We start from the raw sequence: 16,208 nt of genomic DNA, 5'->3' as shown, positions 1-16,208 counted from the left end.
CTTATTTTTTAACCATTTCAGACCAATTAGAGGTGGGTGGGATGGTGATGTCATCGGGGAAGTAAAGGTGCTGATCTGAGGGAGGTCTAATTGTAATGACAAAATGATGATTTTGATAATTAAAAAAAAACATCTGCTGACATAACTAGAACTTGTCAGGCTGCTGTGCCAGATGAAGTCAGTTTGATTTTGGTAACTGAGGTGGAGTTGATCTCAAAAGCTAGAAAAAGTCAAAATAAGAAAGGGAAGGCAGAATGGATTTTATTTGGGTTTTCTTAAAACCTTAACCTCCTTAGAATGTCTGTGGTGACCTGGAAATATCATCTAGCCATCAATTTTCTATACCTATGCTGTTGAGTATGTATGTTTCAAAATGCATAAAAATGGCATCTTTCTCTTTTTCCAAGACAGACCCTCTAGACTACCCCCCCCCATTCTGGCTTGCATGACACCTCTGTTCCAGACATTACAGTTAATGTATTTATTCTCTGACGTCTGATTAACAGGTTATTGGTGGTGTTCCACCTGTCAGTCCTCGAACCCTGACTCTTACTACTTATGCCTCCACTAGGGTACCAAAAGCATATCTTTTCCTGGCTCACCTTCCATCCATTTATCCATCTGGGCCACTCTTGTGAATGCAATATCTCAATAATACATGGACTCACTCTGACTTAAGGAAATCAAGAACTGATTAGATTTGGGAGGTCACTGTGACTTCAAATCTTGAGAGCACAGAATTTCAAGAATGCATAGATTTTTTTTTGTCAAACAACACTTGGATTTGAAGGCTAACTGATAACATTTCTGTGGCCAAAAATCGTTATTTTATGCAATTGGACTCCCATACCCTTAACTTGCTCTGTGATCCAAATTGTTTTTACAAAGCATTCATCTACACCATTAAAGAAATAAATCTTCTACCATCAGGAACAATGTAAGCGTTTATTTAAAAAAGTAACACTCTATGGCTGGTTCTCTTTCTGGAAATGTTAAATATGAAAAGACAAATCACAAAAAGGTGTTTTTTTGACTTCTTGGCAAATTCATTGAGGCTCACAGATGATGTACTTGAAGCTCTATAGAAGATATCAAACACAAGTACAACTGCAAGCAGGAAGCAGAATATGAACACTCTGAAGCAAGTCTTTGTGGTAATGGTGCTTAGAGGCCAAACTTACCAACTATATAAAATTCTGTTTCTTTATGCTGATGTTAAAGTGTATTTACAGTTCATCAGTCTGCTGTTGGCAAGGCTTTTACAAAACTATGTACAATCTACTTCATTTAAGAGCAACGCTGAATGCAGAATGGTACATAAAACCGTTTACACAAGGCTGTCTACAGAAACTCGGAGCTCACTATGGTAGACTTGGATACTTAAATGTATAAATTGTAGATATTATGTTTTATCTTGGGTATAGTTGAACGTGTTTTACGTCAAAACACTGAAGCTGAGCAACTGTAAAGCAAAAGAAGTGTTACAGAAACCCTCCAAGACAGCACAATGTTAAAAACCAACATGCCAAACTGATTGATTTCAAGTGATTCAGTCTGTTTCTGCTCTTTTCCTCTTGTGCCTTCACATCAAGTCTTTCACTTTGGCATTTCTTTTTAAGTCACTGAGAACATTTACATCTCCATGTCCTCCTCTCCAGCGCTGTGAACCACAGGAAAGCTGTACACAGGAGAGTGGGTGTCTGCAGGTGGGCTGGGGGGACTGGCAGAGCAGTGAGGGGTGGGAGAAGGGCACGGTGTCAGGGTTTGCCGTGGTACTGTCTGTTGTTTACGTGGCTTTGGTAAGGTGACCTTTCGCTTTCGACAGAAGGGGTCATCGAGGGGCCGCCACAACACTAGCTCCATGCAGGAATGGCTCCTAAAAGAAAGAGAGGGAAAAATGTGAGGAAAATTGAATATTTAAGAGATAAGATAATAAGAAACTTAAGGTCCCAAGTAATACAGAGGTAGAAGGGTGACAAAATAGAGAAGACATGTCATACAGAAATTAACATTAGCAGGACCACACATAAATTACACTCAGTGGGTCACTCGGGTGTATCAACATCTGCTGAAGTATCTGACCCTAAGTCAGACCCTGTCCTCCTTGGTTACTGTTGCTAGTAAAGCTCGTTTCAGACTGGACACATGAGATCCGAGCTCTAAACTTCAACTTTTAGTGAAGCTTTCCACACCGGCACAGTGTCAGCAAAGATAAATACAGTACAAGTTGACTTACAATTTGTGTTTTTCAAAATAAAAGCCTGGTTTAGCATTTCTGTGGAATAACTCCCTTTTTTGTATAGAATACAATTATTTTTGAGTCTTCCCGACATTGTTCCGTTATACACTAAATCAAGTCACTTTTGGGGAGATTTATTAAAGGAGCAGGGAGACGCAGAGCACATACGCCTCAGTGAAACAGTGAAGTCATACAGTAGTGCATATGAGGATAATACCAAATCTCTAAAAACATTAAAACCCTTGAAAATGTTACTAATGTCTAATGCTAACTTGTCGGATAGCTTTAACTTTCCATCCTCGGTTGCTAGTTGTGTCACCTCCAGCTTACCTCTAGACTCAAAGAGTAAACAATTCTAGAGCCAGGAGTCTGAAATATCCTGTAACAGGCCTTCAATACGCTGCTGGGTGTTATGTGCACATTATGAAATTCAGCAGCATCAATTAGTACAAAATCACTAGCCGTAGACCAAGGTTATTATAGTTAACTAAAACTAAATAACAAACTAAAATGAAAACATCATTTTAATTAAATGAAACTGACAAAAACAATGCTTTACAAATAAACAAAACTTTATTGTTTACCTGCAAAGTAAAATTTTTTAAAAAGTTAGTCTTAGACAGCAGTATACTGACTAGCATGTACACCCAAGCCTGCGTATGTATGGCCTGATTTTAAGACTTTACTCAATGGTAATTGTAGGTATTGAGTTGCATTCAAACCCCATATTTGAATGTATAAAATAAGTAGAGAGTAGCCTATATGAATTTATTTTAAAAATTGTATTTTTAATTTTTATGTTATTTTTTCAGTAAAAAATAATTAAAACTAAACTGAAATTAAAAACAAATTTTGTAAATGAAAGAAAATTAAAAATAAATCATGAAATAGCCTCACACATTAGACGTATAAAAATATTTGGAGTAATCCTCATACACCAATCTGTCTTGGTCTTTAATGAGTCTCTAAGGCCAAATGTATGATATAATCATACAAAGAGTCAAGCTCTCTGATCAACACATCAACAAAGGCAGAAGAAGGAGCAAACCCAAATAGTTCAACCTCTTGAAGTGCACAACCAAAAAGTCCATCCATCCAGGTAGGTAGGTTTATTATATCAGTGTTAATTCCATCTACTAAAACTAAGACTAAAATGTCTGTTGACTACGTGAAGATGACTGGATTAAGACTAGCCCAAAATAGATCTTTGGTGATAAAAACCCAAATGAAAATAGGTTTGTTTTATGAAGGTGACTAAAATGAGACTAAAATGTTAGTGTTAGACTGTTTGACATTCAAAATCCACAGTATTTCTCTAATGTATGCATAAGGAATGTTGGCATTTTCATCTGTGTATTTTAAATAACCTCAAGTATTGATTGTGTATTAATATGAGTGGTTTATATTTATATTAATTTTACAGTTTCACCTACTAAATTAGTTCAAAGAAAATAAATGCCTAAATGTAAGGATTTTTTTATTGACCAAAACTGGAATAAAATGTTTTTGAGTTTTCATTGGCTAAGAACTAGACTGAAACTGTAAAGGTTATAAAGGACCAAAATCTGAATGAAATTAAAAAAAAAATTTAATCTAGAGACTAAGACAAATATAAAAGTAGCTGCAAAAATTAACACTGTGTTGCCTTACTGGGCTTTCGCAATGTACAGGTCATTAAGAACCTGTTTTGACCCTTCAGTTTTTGTCCTCAAAACAAACTGAGTTGTGATGTCTTATGTTAAAACTAAAGCTTCTCATGTCTTCAGTTTTAACCATTTGGGCAGCTGCTGCTGTCCTGCACCCTTCACTGAAGATGATCGTTGTGATGGTGCTGTCACGTGCTGTCATGTGAGAATATCAAGGGAGACATGACAAAATGTGGGTAACATCATTTAAGCATCTTTTATGTGCTGCAAATAAATACTGTTAAAAGAGCAGAAACATGAAAATAAGGCTAATGAATGAGTGAGACAAAACACGAGGAGAGGAAGATATGCACTTGTCTCTGTGTACTGTAGATAACTGTGTGTAGAAAACCAAAGGGAACTAAGATGTGCACCTCATCATCTTTGTGTGTTATTGGAGGAAATCAAGAGGAAGTCAAGAAGGTTTAAAGCTAAGACTTAGGAAACAACACAGTCGTGATTAATACCTGCTTTTAAGACTGAAGAAGTTGTGTTTTGTTTGACTTCTAAGCAGAGGAAAAAAGGCAAACCCACTGGGGACTGACAAAAGAGCCACATGGCCTGAAACAAAAGAAGACCTACACAGACTGGGCAACAGTGTGCGGCAGGATGTCGCTGATGCCGCGCTGTAGACCCTCCTTCAGACTGTCAGAGATCACCAGAACCGGCCGTCTTGGGGCTGGTTCTACATCCAGGTCTTCATCTTCATCGTCATCCTCTAGTGTTATTCTATGACAAATCAGTATCACAGAATTTATTTAAAGGTAGGCAGGCTTAAAGGGATCTGTAGGGGATTATCACAATATCAGAAACTTACACTTTGATGTGATTCTTTTAAAAAGTAAATATGGAAGCGGTGCCCTTGTGCACTGGTACCACTAGAGCGCATCCTTTGACCAATTCCAGCTTGACGTGGAAGTGCCTTTTCAGTATATTTCTCCCTCATTATGAGAAATTTATGAATGAAAACAAAAATCAGTTTTCTGTTTAGTAAATACACTTTAAGAGGTGCCGTTTTTCTCAATACTACTTCAGTTCAAAACCAGAAAAAGTACTGAGGGGGAAGGCAGCTGTGGAGGTGGGCGGGCTGAGCAGAGCTGGTCTTAATTTGCTGAAAATGTAAATATTGAGGGGGTTTCCATGTACCATACCGTTAGCCTCATAGCATATTGCCTAAGTCATTTTTTGGCAAAATTGTGGTATCTGCCTAACTCTACTCTCCTAACAATGCTGATTCATTGTGCTTAATTCTTCTGAAAACCTTAAATTATGACTTAGGCAATTATACTATAAGGCTAACAATGTGGCAGTATTCATAAAAAAAGAACTTGTCTCATTACAATAATAGAAATTAAGAATTTCTCTGTCTTTGAAAATTTAAAGAAATATTTGTGATACTGTAAGACCTGTCTAAGTATATATTTATAACACAGGAATAGTCACGTTTTAAATTAACATGCAATTCCAGTGCAGAAATTCTGCATACTTTTATCTTTAAATATTGCATACCTATCTTCAATCTCCTGAAGTTTCCTCTGAGCAGCCTCTACCTCCATGCAGGAGCTCTCTGCCTCAGGTCGGGTGAGTGCAGCGTCAGGCGTCGACAAAGTCAAGTTCTGAGGTGCTGGGCAGGGCTGTGGAAGTGCAGCGCTGGCTTGTTGTGTAGAGAGTTGAGAGTAGCTGTTTGCTGTTGGCCAGTCTTGCTGATTGCTGGTGTTTGAGCTCTCTGAAATGTCAGCTTCAAACATTAGCCTCCGCCTTTTCGCACTGCATCCCCTGTAAAGAAAACATGAAATATTTATCATTAAGGACTGTTACAGATACAATCAAATGTTAGAAAAGAGTTGTTTCTTCTGCATCTCTTACTTACTCATCATCACTTCTCCTCCTGTGCTTCCTGAGACATCTTGTTTCCCAGCTGCAATGGGAGGAAAACATCAAGAGAGTCATGAAAAGGTAAACAACAGTTCAGATCAGTTTGAAAATGTATTTTAATTAGGCCCTAGTGTATTTCTGACTGAAACAAGTACTAAATTATAACCTTTAACTTAAGGCTGTCTAAAATTTCAATACTTTGTTACTTTTTCTTAAATTATGTAGTCACTTTTATAGTCAGGGCATGGTCAAAAACCCAATAATGTGCATCCTTACTCTTCTGTCATTTCTAACTAAAAGCTGCTGCAAGCAAGAGAGTGGAAGAGAGATCACTGTTTCAGCAGCACAAATATAGCTACAACATTTCAGAACCAAATCTTGCCAATGTTATTTCTGCATTTAAACACTTTGCATGAGTTTTTCTACAATTTTTGTAAACACAAGAAATTAGCTAATGCTGGTTGCCTAGTACTACATTTCTGTTACCGTAGTGTAAAACAGGCATATATACTATTCCTATATATTACTATTTCCTGTACATCATCCAAACTCAAACTTCTAGTATCATAGAAGTTATCCTAAACATACCTGTTGGGTAGTGTTGCTCTCCGTGGGTGTCTAGACGTGCTTGGTGATCCCAGGTCAAACTCGGGCAGACTTGTGGGGCCTGAAAATGAATACATGGCTGGCAGAACCCCCAGTCCAGCGCTTGTGGGAGCGGAGTGATGCATTGTGGACCAGTCGATGAAAGATTTGAAGAGAGATCAACTAAACAAAGACCTGATCTGTAAATCAGTACTGATTGCAACCAGTAAGCTGATACGCTTGAAGCCTACATGACGCAGAAGTTATAAATGTTTACATGACGACAGCTGCCAAGTTAGCGAGCAAGCTAGCTAGCAAAAATGCTATCGGTGGTTTAACACTCAAAGATTAAAACTGGCTATTACAACCAAGTCACTAGGTCACATAAATACACAGTGACAGCTTCATCCTAGCGTTAAATAATAACTTTGCGTAAGTTGGCCTTAAACACACAGGACCAGGCGGTGCAGCTGCCCTGCCCCTTCGTTGATTTGTTGTTGATGTTTTGCTAACTAGTCACTACACATCCCTGTCCTTCGGAGTATTCCCCGCATTAAGTTACACCGCAGCATTACGCTTTGCATGTTCACGTCTAACTAATCAAACATAATACCACCTACAAGCTTAAATAGTTCCAAAATTAGCGTCCCTTGTGGCGTGAAGTGCCTGGAAGATTGACTGAGCTAAACTGACGTTGCCTGGCTTTTAAAGTTACGTTAGAAACGCCGTCAAAGTTCTAGAATGCACGTATGTTGTGTTCGGTGCATTATGGGAAATGAAGTTAAATTGACCAACGATTCAATACAATGTCTTTTTGGTAACAAACTCTCGATAAACATCGGGAATAGAGCTAGTTATGAGAAACTGTGTTGACATATAAAGGCCTTGGAAGCATTGTTAACCAGGGTCGACGCCACAAAGTGTAAATAGTACATTTTGTAGTTTTTCGCCACAACAGCCTGTACTACAAGACGATGTTTAAAAGTTCACGGGCTGGAATATGAATAGGAAAATTAGCTTCTACTTTAAAAAGGTCGTGAAATCGTCCTCATCATCAAAGCCGCCCTTTAGAAGGTGAGCGTCTTCTGGTGACCAGCCAAACTGGGTGACCCATGGAGGTCAGCATCACGATCCGTTGTAGAGTCAAGCTGTGATAATCAAATTTAATATTACCTGAATAATAACCACTCTTATGTACGGAAGACGATTAGGGCCATTTCCGAAGGAGAAAATAATTTTGGACAAGTCGAGATTAAAGGCAAAATGACGAGAAAAAAGTCGAAATTTCGAGAATAAAGTTGAAGCACAATTTCAAGATTAAATTCGAAATGATGAGAAAAAGTCGAAATTTCGAGAATAAAGTTGAAACACAATTTCGAGATGAAAGTCGAATGACGAGAAAATAGTCAAAACTTGTTATTACTAACAGCGGATCATAAAAACGCTGTGTGTTTACGTGGCAAAGAGAGAGAATCTCTTTGTTGTTAAATCCAATAATGAGGTATAATTTCACACATTTATCGATAAGAGGCATAAGGCATTTTGTAGAGACAGTCACATTCTCTGTTATTGTCTTAAATATTCATACATCAACAGGAGGGCCATAACAGCTCCCGTCTTCCTCTCTGTCTGATCACCCGTAGAGACTCACAGGTCTGCTGCTGTTAATTGCCGTTGACATTAAGTAATCAAAATATTGGTTAAGCACAGTGAAACATGTTTTCTTTGAAAGCAACTTAAATGTCCCCTGTGGACACACAAGCAATAGGAGAACGGCGTAGTATTTAGAAATTCCGAGCTTCCAATGGGAAGTGAATGCAACTGTTTACACCAGAGATGACAAGCAGGAGACAAGATAGTTACCTCGAACTTCCTCATATTTTCTACCTCCAGCTGCCGGCGTTTAAAGGGACCTCCTTGCTTTTTTACCGCTTTGTCATCGCAAAAAACAAGTCATGTGACACTGAAACGCGAGAAGCTGTTGTCTCTGACTACGACCTCCTCATTCGGCTCAGTTTCCTCGCCGTGGAGGCAACCTCTGAGACGTAAGTTACCGTGCTGTTGTTAACAGCTTGTTACAAATAAATTAGCAGCTAACTTCCAACTATTGTTCCAATATCATAACAACGAATTTAGATTATTCAACTGCTTTCCATAGCACTGCTGATTGTCGTGTTACATCTTTAACGTATTTAAAATGGTCATGAATTTCATCATTATTTCATCCATTATCTTTGTCAGAAGCGATGAACACTTTTGTTCTATAACAGTTTTCAGCTCAAAATTCTACAGCGTGTTGCCATTTTAATATTTAAGTACTGATTTATTTTCTCTGCTTTTGTTGTCCAGCAGGTGTCAAAAATGCTGTCTTTGGTCATAATAACAGGCCTGCTGGCTTTTACAAGTGGTCAACAATGTGGTGAGTATTCATTTCTAATTAAAAGCTACTACTAAAAATCTGTTTACACATAATCTGTTCTCACAAAGTTGCACAAATACCGACTCACTGGTCTGGACATTCACTGATTTTGCAACTTCATGAATTTGAAATTGTGCAATTGTGAAATGTCAGAGATTGTTGGCACAGCTTTGGTTGTCATCAATAATGGCAAACATGTAGGAGAGCTGTTGTGATATATGAAGTCTATATACACAGCAATAAAGTTTCTCTGCATTATAAAGACTTAACAGTCTTGGTTTCCTGTTGTTCTGACTGCTGAAGCTGCAGTTGTGGTTTTGCAACGCTTTAAAGGTTCAACTTGTTGACAGTGAGAGAGCCTTAGGGAAAAATGTCATGTCTGAGCAGAATTTCTTTTTTTCTAATATGTTTAATAGATTTTCTTGTTTTCCACAATACTACAACACACACTAACCACAGCAAACAAGCAAAATCAAATCATACTACAACAACAGCTGTGATCAACAAAATTACACAGGAAGTTACAGGAAATAGCTGCTTTACACACAGGTTAGGCTACAATTTAGAATCAGGAGACTCTTCTGAAGAGAATGACAGAGAGATCAGGGTCAAGATAGTTCAAACAGGGTTGCCAGACTTTGTAAAATTGATCCACTTTTGCATGCATAATACTTGTTAGGTATTCCAGGGGATCAGTTTAAGTATGACACATCACCATCCTTTACCAGAAAGGCCTTTCTAACTAACCCGCTGCAATAATGAAGTTTCTCCTAAATAGCTCAGGTGATAATGTTTCCCTTTAAATTGGTAGTTGTATAAATATTGTAGAAAAAAAGATTTATTAGTATTCTCTAATACAGTGCTTCTCAGCTGGTCTGACCTGGTCGGACTCACCATCATCTCCTCAACAACAAAATTCTTAGAGGCTCTAATATGACTACCACAACATGTAGCACATATTCTTGATTTTCTGTTTTTCAAAATATATAATTGGTTTACTAGTTTATAGTCTCTCTCCTCCAGGAGACATTGCCTACTTAGGAGATGAATTTTTAACATTTTCACCACTCTTAATTATTCATTTGCCAGCTTCCAAACTTTCATGAACTAATCACTGGATTCTTTCACTCATGTTTTGCATTTAAAGTTTCAATCAGAACCTGGCACTTACATGCCTCTTCCAGCTCTACTATGCTGAAAAGAAAAAGTACAGCCATGGGTGAAAAAGTTCTGGCGTTGTTTTGTTGGTAGTGTGACTCAAAGGAATTATATGAGCAAAGGAGGAATATGACGCTCAATGGCCTTGACCTTAAATCAGTTCATCCTTGAGTCAGAGTGTTATTGAGGTATCAAGTTCACAAGAAAAGCCTTGGTGTACAGACGGACATCCAAACAACTTAACACCTCCTATCTTGGCTCTCACTGACATAGAGGGATAAGAGAGTAAAAATCTTTACATTAGATAATTCACATATTGACCCATTACTTATCCATAAAAATGAGGAAACCTAAAAATTTGTGATTTTTTTTGTTGTAAATTTATAAAAAAAAAAAAAAAAAAAAACCTGACACAAGTATTCAGACCCTTTACTCAGTACTTGGTTAAAGCACCTTTGGCAGCAATTTCAGCCTCGAGTCCTTGCAAATATGACGCAACAAGTTTGCACACCTGGATTAGAGAATTTTCTGCCATTATTCTTTGTAAATCCTCTCAAGCTGAGTCAGGTTGGATGGGGGCTGTCAAATCTCTCCAGAGATGTTGATAGGGTTCAAGTCAGGGCTGGGCCGCTCTTGTGCCTATGGTCATTGTCATGTTGGAAAAGTGAACCTTCAATCCAGTTTGAGGTCCTGAGTGCTGTGGTGTTTCCCTGAACTCTGACCAGTCTTCCAGTACCTGCTGCTGAAAAACACCCCCACAGCATGATGTTGCCACCACCATGCTTCCCTCCTGGGGCAGTAATTGGCAGGTAATGAGTTGTGCCTGGTTTCCTCCAGACTTAATGTTTAGAGTTGAGGCCAAACAGTTCAATCTTAGTTTAATCAGACCGGAGAATCTTGTTTCTCACACTCTGAGAGTCCTTCAGGTGCTTTTTTGTAAACTCCAAGTAGAGTCAGTGTGTTTTACACAAGAGGCCTCCGTCTACCCACTCTGCCATAAAGCTCAGATCAGTTGAGGGCTGCAGTGATGGTTGTCCTTCTGGAGCTTTGTCCCATCTCCACACAGGATCTCTGGAGCTCAGTCAAAGTGACCATCCGGTTCTAGGTCACCTCTCTTACTAGGGTCCATCTCTCTCTGATTGCTTCTTCTGCTTCTTCTATTTGAGAATGATGGAGCCCAATGTGCCCTTGGGAACCTTCAGTGCCGCAGAATTTTCTGTAGCTTTCCCCAAACCTGTGCCTTGCAACAATTCTGTATCTGAGCTCTGGTGGCAGCTTGGTTTTTGCTCTGATATGCATTGTCAGCTGTGGACCTCTATATAGGGGTGTGTGCCTTTCCAAATCATGTCTAATTATTTTGATTTTCCACACTTGGACTGCAATCAAGGTGTAGAAACATCTCAGCAAAGAATGAGAGTAATGGGAGGACCCTGAGCTCATTTTGAGTGTTTTAAATAAATATGATAAATATGCAAACATTTCTAAATTCTGTTCTCTTTGTCATTATGGGGACTGAGTATAGATTAATGAGAGAAAAAAAGAATTTAAACAACTGTAATGTTAGGCTGCAAATTAACAAAACAGAAGAAATGAAGGGGATCTGAGTACTTTCTGAATGCACTGTATACAGGAGCCCCAGAATTAGACACCCGATCCATCTCTAAATTTTTATGCTCATTTTGTGACATGACCATAAAACATTGGTTAGAGTACCTACAAAACTTTCATTTTAGGTTTGTTTACTTGTGCAAAAACGTTTCTAAGAAATATTTGTTTATTTTAAATCAGGTACGGATGGATCCAACAATGAGCTGCTCCTCTCACTCAGTAAGAATCTCCTTCGCTCTTTGGAGGGACAAGAAGGACTCCCCAATCCCAGTGTGCACCTGGCTTTACGGCTTTCTAACTCCCATAACCTGGCCAAGGAGAGTGAACACCTGAACAGGCTGAAAAACCATCTGCACAATGACCTGCAAAAGTACTGCACCATTAAACCAATGCTTTGTATTTCTCTGTTGCTAACAGTTTAAACACAACCAATATATTTTCAATCTTTACCTCCATGAAAAGTTTTTTTTTTTCCTCTCTATTTCCCCAGCTCGCTCTCTAACAGCCAGACAGTGACAGGCCTCTTAGCGCTTTATGCTCTGGCTTTGAAGTCGTCTTGCTACGACCTGAGCACGGTCACGTTCACCATCGGTGAGACGAGAGAGACGCTTCTGACACACCTAAAGAGACAGATGGAGCTGGAGAAAGAGCAAATTGCCTGTAAGTTTTCCTTGACCTTTTAAAGGTCAAGATATGTTGTAAAAATGTTGGTAATCTTGTTAAAATTCAGTGTCAAATGAGTTCAAAGTTTGCATGATTACAAAACTTCTCAAGAAAGAAAATCCTGGAAAAGTAAATCCAGGTAGAGCAATTTAAGATGAATTCACAAAGTAAAAATCAATGAAAAAAATGGTATTTTAAGATGTTATGTACTGATTTCATCTGCAAAGTGTGTCATCATGTTTTTTTTTATAAAACACTTGGTTAGAAGTTGTCCTTGTTAAGAATTCTTAAACATCAATTTCACTTCATTTTAGAAGAAATCAGTTTTCAGTTTTGTTCTATTTCTATCCATATTCAAGCTCACGGTGACATTGGAAATACATAAAGTACCTTTGAATTTCTTGCTTGGAAGTTGCCTTTTCATAACATTGTCCTCTGTCTTGCTTCTCTCCTTAACGCAGTGAGCCACCGCCCTTTGACCAACTATTACCAGTACTCTCTGGGTGTGCTCGCTCTCTGTGCAAGCGGCATCAGGGTCAACAACCATGTCAGCAACAAACTCATCAAGGCGGCAGAACACGAGCACTTCAGACACGGAGACGCTGAAAGCACAGGTGAGTAAAGTCAGCCTGTATTACCTCAAAGAGGATGGTGACTTTGAAAAAAATCTTTGTAGCATCTTGGAAATTTCTCAAACTCATCAGAGAAGCATGGCACATTTCTCTGTACTGTGTGGGCTGACAGTAAAGGTATTTTCTTCTACCCCACTTTAATCTCTTCGCATAGATACCTATGCCATGGCTGGGATGGCTCTCCAGTGTGTGAAGGATTCTGGTTCTCATGTTCATAACTGTGCTGAGCTCGACGCAGCCCTCACCAGGATCAAGGAGAAGCTGCTGGCGGCTCGCAGGCCAGACGGTCACATCGGCAACGAGTACAGCACAGGAAACGCAGTTCAAGTACAGATCTTCTTCCTTTTCCTTAACTCCTCTTTTTTCTTTTTTTTTCAATTAAAATGCATTAGAGCAAACTCTTCTCTGCAGCTTCCTTTGATTTATTTATTTTTTTTCCAGGCTTTGTTGGCAATGGGCACCCAAGTTGGAGAGTGTGCTGCCTCAATGGAAGCCATGAGAACAGACGTCAAAGCTAGCAAATACGAGAACCCCATGTCTGTGTCTCAGATCCTGCCTGCTCTGCACCTGAAATCATACCTGGATGTGAAAACCAAGGATTGCGACAATGAGGATGGTTTGTACGGCATAGTTCTTCCCCCCTCTATAGTCTCGTGCAGCGTTTTTTTCACCCATTTTATTCAATGCATTAATGAGATTTACATTCAGTTTGGGCATTTGGATACCAAATGTTTTTGTGTGGTTTTCAGTGCATGCTGAGTATGGTTTGATATCTGACAACTCAGATTGCATACTGAAGTGGTCTAGGATGCCCTAAGGACAAAAGGTTGTGAACCACTATGTATAGCCTCAACAGCTGACTTTTGCACAAGTCTTCCCTCTGAAGACTTGTAGCTAATCATTGTTAAGTTTTAGATGGCTTGTCAGATACAAAGGAGAGGATAATGTTGTGTCATGCCACCCCTGTGGACACGCTCCTGCATGTTGTGTGTCTTCCTGCAGACACTCTGGTGCTGGAGCCTGTAGATCCTGTGGTGGTGTTACCAAGTGAGACCAAAGTTGCGGTGATGGTGGAGGTGGTGGCGTCCAGCGGGGCGACTGCTCTTTACTCTGTGGACGTCCCAAAGGGGAGCTCTCTGCTGGAGGCTCTTGAACTTCTCGTTACCAAAAATGTTGGCTTCACGTGAGTTCAAACAATGATGCGTTTTTATTTTTTTAGTCTTGATGTGATTTTAAAAAGAAGAGAAGGGAATTAAAGCTAAAAATAATGATGATGATTATATTTGATATTGTTTTGCAGGTTTGAGAAGGAGTTGAGTCTGTGGGGGCCGTTTTTGAGTGCAGTGAACGGAGAGCAGGCCAGACAGAGCGACCGCAGATACTGGCACCTTTCCTCTGATGGCACATCCCTCAGTCAGGGTAAAGTCTCACACCGACGTATACATTATACCATAACTTAATAATATGCAGGCTTTAAATGCTGAAGTTGTGAAGTTGTGTACAGCAGAGTCTTGGTGTTTGCTGGTAACTGTACGTGCAGCATGGACACCAAATCATTACTTGTACTCTTTTAGCTTTCTGTATAGAAACACAAAAAAAACCTTTTTCCTTTGGGTTTGACACTGGAACTGTTATTAAGTCAAATTAACTGAAGGCTAAGTTTCAGTTGTGACTAACTTAGACACAACTGACACTGACACTGTTAGTAAAATATTGAACTCTGTCAGTCTTTGACTTTTCTGTGAAGTGTAGTGCAAAGCACCTGGTGTGGTTTTTGAAATCCAGGTTTTAAAAAGGGGCCATTTATACTTTGATGGTGTGGAAGTTTGAGCGTTAAGTCTTGGAAAGATTTGGATGTGACAGATCATCATCCAACAGTCATTCAGTTCTCTTTGTGGTTAATGAGCTATTCATGTCTGTGGTTGAATAATTGCTCTTCATCAGGACTCTAATAACAGTTAAATTGTACCCACTGGCAGTTTCAGGTGTATAGAGATTCCCGGCTATTCTATTGTTGAACGACACACAGAGCAAATGGAGACCACAGAAGTGCTGATCTAGGTCTCAGCTGCTCTAACATCAGGACCCGCCACGACTTTGGCTTACAGCAATTCAAATTTCCTACATTTTTCAATCATAACAAAGTTTTTTTTTTACTGAAAAATGGGACAATTTGGTCTTAAGATGGAACGAAGATGTGATAAAACGTTTTGACACATGTAGATTATCAAATGCCATAGCTCTTTTTGGTTCCATCGTTAGCTAGAATCTAAAAATGCCATCATACACATCACAACTCTTGAGTTCTGAGTTTTTAGAAAAATATGACTTATGATATTGTGACTACTGGAGGAGGGAGACTTTTTTGGGGTCTCCTGTTACCTGTAACATGATAAACACAACCCCATTTTAAGTCATAAATACTATGTATCTATGTCTTTGTGTCTTATTTTGGTTTGTATTTGTTAAAGGAATAATATTGTTTTCTCCCTCAGGTGTGGGTGATTACAAGATTGAGGTGCCTCAAAAGATCACCATCAAAAACTCGACCTACTAAACATGGAGCTGCCTGAATAATTACTTTCAATGTTTTTTTATTCTTCTCTGTTTTATCTTGTGATTGTTCTTAAAAAGTTTGTTTCTATCAGCTCTGAATGAACAGTCCTCAGACTTCACAGAATTTTTTAATATCCTGTAGGATTTAGGCTTGAATGAAACAGACTGCTGTGATTAATTTCACTGAATCATGGACAGTCTGAGCTTTAATGACGTAGTGTAAAGTGATTGTGAAATTTGGAATCAAATGTAACTGAAAAAGCATAATTGCACTTTTTCAAATAAAATAAACTACTGTAAATGTTTTTTTAAACAAGGTGTGTTTTTTTTGTTTGTGAACAGTAGATTAGTGGTTTTATTATATTCAGTAAAAAAAAAAAATCTCCTAAAATAAAAACGTGGAACTGATATTGTAATAAAACCAGCACCAACTAGTGCCTAACAAACATGAATATAGCAAACATAAATAAAATTTGATTGTTTTGTTGTTGTTGTTGTTTTTTAATCCTGTTCCATGTGTATAGGTGGATAAAAGAATTTTAGACAGTGTGCCATCAGTTTGCAAAGCTTGAAAGAACCAAAAAAAAAAAAAATCTTTCAGCTTTTTCTGCTGTGTTCATGAAGATGTACTGCGTGGTTAGTATGAGGCCTGCAGCTCAGAACAAAAAACACTATTTTCTAATTATAGTATGTTTACTTTGGCAGTGGTCATACCTCCCATCAATAAAAAAAAATTTGCAACAGTAAACTCTTAATAAATATGTTTTTAATGAAATGCAAAAATACAT

The 16,208-nt window shown here is 38.6% G+C and overlaps 2 protein-coding genes across 3 annotated transcripts; one reads left to right on the top strand and one right to left on the bottom strand.

Moving 5' to 3' along the window:
* Positions 1–931: 931 nt before the first annotated feature.
* ccdc117 (coiled-coil domain containing 117) lies at positions 932–7,077 on the bottom strand. The gene is made up of 5 exons (XM_041788484.1): positions 6,388–7,077; positions 5,795–5,842; positions 5,434–5,700; positions 4,507–4,653; positions 932–1,876 (listed from the first exon to the last, which is right to left on the bottom strand). The coding sequence occupies exons 1-5, from the start codon at positions 6,528–6,530 to the stop codon at positions 1,633–1,635; spliced, it is 849 nt and encodes a 282-aa protein (XP_041644418.1). The 5' UTR covers positions 6,531–7,077; the 3' UTR covers positions 932–1,632.
* Positions 7,078–8,343: 1,266 nt separating this feature from the next.
* On the top strand, positions 8,344–15,725 carry tcn2 (transcobalamin II). Of its 2 annotated transcripts, none has more exons than XM_041786494.1 (10): positions 8,344–8,429; positions 8,737–8,803; positions 11,750–11,939; positions 12,060–12,229; positions 12,694–12,846; positions 13,019–13,191; positions 13,306–13,480; positions 13,867–14,047; positions 14,165–14,283; positions 15,360–15,725. In XM_041786494.1, the coding sequence occupies exons 2-10, from the start codon at positions 8,746–8,748 to the stop codon at positions 15,419–15,421; spliced, it is 1,281 nt and encodes a 426-aa protein (XP_041642428.1). In that variant the 5' UTR covers positions 8,344–8,429; positions 8,737–8,745; the 3' UTR covers positions 15,422–15,725. The 2 variants fall into 2 exon arrangements, with proteins under 2 accessions (XP_041642428.1, XP_041642429.1); XM_041786495.1 differs by having other exon boundaries at positions 8,349–8,429; positions 8,734–8,803.
* The last annotated feature ends 483 nt before the right edge of the window (positions 15,726–16,208 follow it).

This window comes from Cheilinus undulatus, linkage group 5, assembly GCF_018320785.1.
Source record: "Cheilinus undulatus linkage group 5, ASM1832078v1, whole genome shotgun sequence".
In the NCBI taxonomy this organism is placed as follows: Eukaryota; Metazoa; Chordata; class Actinopteri; order Labriformes; family Labridae; genus Cheilinus; species Cheilinus undulatus.
The sequence above is the reverse complement of the archived record's forward strand: the minus strand, read 5'-3'. Positions and strand labels throughout refer to the sequence as shown.

Excerpts from the sequence above, each read along its gene's own strand:
- tcn2 (XM_041786494.1), top strand. The coding sequence starts at position 8,746 with ATGCTGTCTTTGGTCATAATAACAGGCCTGCTGGCTTTTACAAGTGGT. Across the intron at positions 12,847-13,018 it reads CGGAGACGCTGAAAGCACAG|ATACCTATGCCATGGCTGGG; the intron begins GTGAGTAAAGTC and ends CTCTTCGCATAG. Across the intron at positions 14,048-14,164 it reads ACCAAAAATGTTGGCTTCAC|GTTTGAGAAGGAGTTGAGTC; the intron begins GTGAGTTCAAAC and ends ATTGTTTTGCAG.
- ccdc117 (XM_041788484.1), bottom strand. The coding sequence starts at position 6,530 with ATGCATCACTCCGCTCCCACAAGCGCTGGACTGGGGGTTCTGCCAGCC. Across the intron at positions 5,843-6,387 it reads AGAGCAACACTACCCAACAG|CTGGGAAACAAGATGTCTCA; the intron begins GTATGTTTAGGA and ends CTCCCATTGCAG. Across the intron at positions 5,701-5,794 it reads AGGAGGAGAAGTGATGATGA|GGGATGCAGTGCGAAAAGGC; the intron begins GTAAGTAAGAGA and ends TTTTCTTTACAG.